The 1426-nt window shown below is 49.4% G+C and overlaps 1 protein-coding gene across 1 annotated transcript in view; it reads right to left on the bottom strand.

Annotated features, from left to right (window-relative positions):
- Positions 1–657: 657 nt before the first annotated feature.
- TGM2 (transglutaminase 2) overlaps positions 658–1426 on the bottom strand; it is a gene marked incomplete at its 5' end in the record, with an annotated part of 20066 nt that continues 19297 nt past the window's right edge. The window contains one exon of the mRNA XM_015829112.1: positions 658–823. Within this exon, the coding sequence (XP_015684598.1) occupies positions 667–823 (157 nt within the window). The remainder of the gene's footprint in view (positions 824–1426) is intronic.

Genomic DNA, 1426 nt, shown 5'->3' with positions numbered 1-1426 from the left:
ACCCATAAAATGCTGTTCTCGAGATCTGGCTATCTTTCTAACTCAGCGTTTCTCCAACTTGGCTAGTTGAAGATGGGTGGACTTCAAATCCCAGAATTATGCTGGCTGGGGAATGCTGGGAGTTGAAGTCCACCCATCGTCCAGTGGCCAAGGTTGAGAAACTCTAGTCTGGCTGGGGAATGCTGGGAGTTGAAGTCCAGCAGTCTTAAAAGTTGAAGTCCACCAGTCTTTTAAAGTGGCCAACATTGGACACCCCCTCTCCTTCAGCCTGACCTCCTGTCCCAACCATCCCAGGCAAACAGAATCGATGGCAAACATCTTAATAGGATCGAAAAGACCCACAAAGTGGGGGTCTGGGGGGGTCTGGGACCTCTGGCAGGGCAGAACACCCCCAGAAGTCACATCGTACAGGGGTGGTTCTCCTTCGTGCGGGCATCCCGAGTCAAGGATCGCCACCCCTCCCCAATTGCAGCCACGTCAATGCTAGGATTTGGGGTGCCCCGCAACCAGCTGTGGGATGGGGCCGGTCTTTGGTGATGGCAGGAGCATAGAAGCATCTGGAAGGTGGGTGTAGCTGGGGGTGCAGGTAGAAAGTGACACACACAGGGCATCTGGGGGGGGGGCTCCTGGACTTGTTTGGCTTTTCGGCTGGGGGGGCTCCTGGCTCTATTTGCGCTGGGGGGCGATGATGACGTTCCGGTAGCCCTTCACCCCCTTCAGCTTGTCGCTTTCAAAATCCACCACCAGCTTCCGCAGGCCGAACTGTTGGGGCACGAAGTCCACCATCACTTTGGCTTCCTCCCCAGGCTCGACGGGGGTCTCCCTGGAGCAGGAGGGAAAAGCATAGGTCAAGCGGGGGGCCTGCCTCAGTTTTTGGGTGCTGGGGGGGTCTCCCTGCTTCCCTGGTCTATCTCCAACACTCCTCCTTCTAAACGTCTATGGAGATTCTCCGTCGTGCAGGACATGAGTGTCCCAAAGGTGCTTTTTCAAGAGGCAACTGGACTTTCTCGTTTTTGGAATAGAATAGAATAGAATAGAATTATGTGTTAGAGTAGAGTAGAGTAGAGTAGAGTAGAGTAGAGTAGAGTAGAGTAGAATAGAATAGAATAGAATTATGGGTTAGAATAGAATACAATAGAGTAGAGTAGAGTAGAGTAGAATAGAATAGAATGGAATGGAATGGAATGGAGTGGAGTGGAGTGGAGTGGAGCGGAATGGAATGGAATAGAATAGAATAGAATTATGTGTTAGAGTAGAGTAGAGTAGAGTAGAGTAGAATAGAATATAGAATAGAATAGAATAGAATTATGGGTTAGAATAGAATAGAATAGAATAGAATAGAATAGAATAGAATAGAATAGAATAGAATGGAATGGAATGGAATGGAATGGAATGGAGTGGAGTGGAGTGGAGTGGAATGGAATGG

The sequence above is a fragment of the Protobothrops mucrosquamatus genome, unplaced genomic scaffold (assembly GCF_001527695.2).
Source record: "Protobothrops mucrosquamatus isolate PMUCROS unplaced genomic scaffold, P.Mucros_1.0 scaffold5448, whole genome shotgun sequence".
NCBI classification, from domain to species: domain Eukaryota; kingdom Metazoa; phylum Chordata; class Lepidosauria; order Squamata; family Viperidae; genus Protobothrops; species Protobothrops mucrosquamatus.
The sequence above is the reverse complement of the archived record's forward strand: the minus strand, read 5'-3'. Positions and strand labels throughout refer to the sequence as shown.